General features: G+C 33.2%; 1 protein-coding gene across 1 annotated transcript in view; it reads left to right on the top strand.

Moving 5' to 3' along the window:
• Window positions 1–1,110, top strand: part of LOC109590608 (cap-specific mRNA (nucleoside-2'-O-)-methyltransferase 1-like) — a gene marked incomplete at both ends in the record, with an annotated part of 3,035 nt that extends 1,925 nt beyond the window's left edge. Inside the window, 3 exons of the mRNA XM_020006507.1 lie at window positions 704–751; window positions 823–932; window positions 1,002–1,110. Coding sequence (XP_019862066.1) covers window positions 704–751; window positions 823–932; window positions 1,002–1,110 — 267 coding nt within the window. The remainder of the gene's footprint in view (window positions 1–703; window positions 752–822; window positions 933–1,001) is intronic.
• Window positions 1,111–1,334: the final 224 nt, after the last annotated feature.

The raw sequence follows: 1,334 nt of genomic DNA on the forward strand, positions 1-1,334 counted from the left end.
TGTTGTGTACATTATGGACATCATTGCCATCTCACACGACGTGAGTTATGCAATGAAACCTCTAAAAGAAAGGTAGAGTTTATTATTATTATCATTATCATTATTTTGAAGGTTATTATTTTTTTTTTCTGGTTGTCTAGACTTGCTGTTGCAGAGAAGTTGTGCAAAGTTCTTAACAAACCATGTCAGAAACAATTCTTAACATTGAAGTATGTACTATAGTACAGTACAGGGTATTTTAATCATAACTCGAAAAATTTAAGTCGGAATCAGCTCAAACTTTCTACGGATCATAAGGACATCAATATGTATCAGAAAATGTAATAAAAATTGGGGGTGATTTTTTGGCCATTTTTCTGAAAAAACCATGGGCTATAGTACAGAGATTTTTTTCAGATTTTGGCCCATTTTTTAAAATGGCCATAACTTAAAAAATTGAAGTCGGAATCAGCTCAAACTTTCTACGGATCAAAAGGACATCAATATGTATCAGAAAATGTAATAAAAATTGGAGGTGATTTTTTGGCCATTTTTCTGAAAAAACCATGGGCTATAGTACAGGGATTTTTTCAGATTTTGGCCCATTTTTTAAAATGGCCATAACTTGAAAAATTTAAGTTGGAATCAGCTCAAACTTTGTACATGTATGTGTACAGTAGCTTAAGGAAGTACATTAATATTTATTATTTTTGATTAATGATAGGGTTAAACCATATTATCGCGTTGTTGACATGATATCAACTTTTGGAGAGTAAGCCCAAGATTAAAACCAATACATTTTTAAAACTCTCCCCCCCACTCTCTCTCTCCTCTCCCCTTTAGCTTGAGATTACGTAACTGCAAAGGGTTAGGGGACGTACCTACATTAGATGTCTCACATGACGAGTGGTTTATAGCACCCATTGGAGTTATATTCTGTAAAGTATTACAAGGTACTACTATATCGGCTTAATATGAGAAAGTCTAGGATGATCCTTTGAATTATTTTTTCTTATTTTTAGAGCCGTGGCAGCTTCATTTCAGTCAATCAAGTGGTAGACTGTACTTTTTTAATTATAAAACGAACAAAAGCTCATTCGAACCACCCAGAGAATCAATCTCACCATTCCTGTTAGTTTATAAAATGATACTGTACTGTATTAGCTAGACACTTCTCCAGCCAAAATTTTTATGAATAACCAGCAAAAATTTATGTATATTTCCAAATGCAATTTATGCCAGTACCTGCTAGAAGATTTTGGGTTAAATTCTAAGTTTTTTTAGCACAGAGTAACTTTTCTCTCTTTCCAATTTCTCTTGCTGTTCATAGATCAGTACTTGCTACCAGACACATT

The sequence above is a fragment of the Amphimedon queenslandica genome, unplaced genomic scaffold, assembly GCF_000090795.2.
Source record: "Amphimedon queenslandica unplaced genomic scaffold, v1.1 AMPQUscaffold_9782, whole genome shotgun sequence".
Taxonomy (NCBI): Eukaryota; Metazoa; Porifera; class Demospongiae; order Haplosclerida; family Niphatidae; genus Amphimedon; species Amphimedon queenslandica.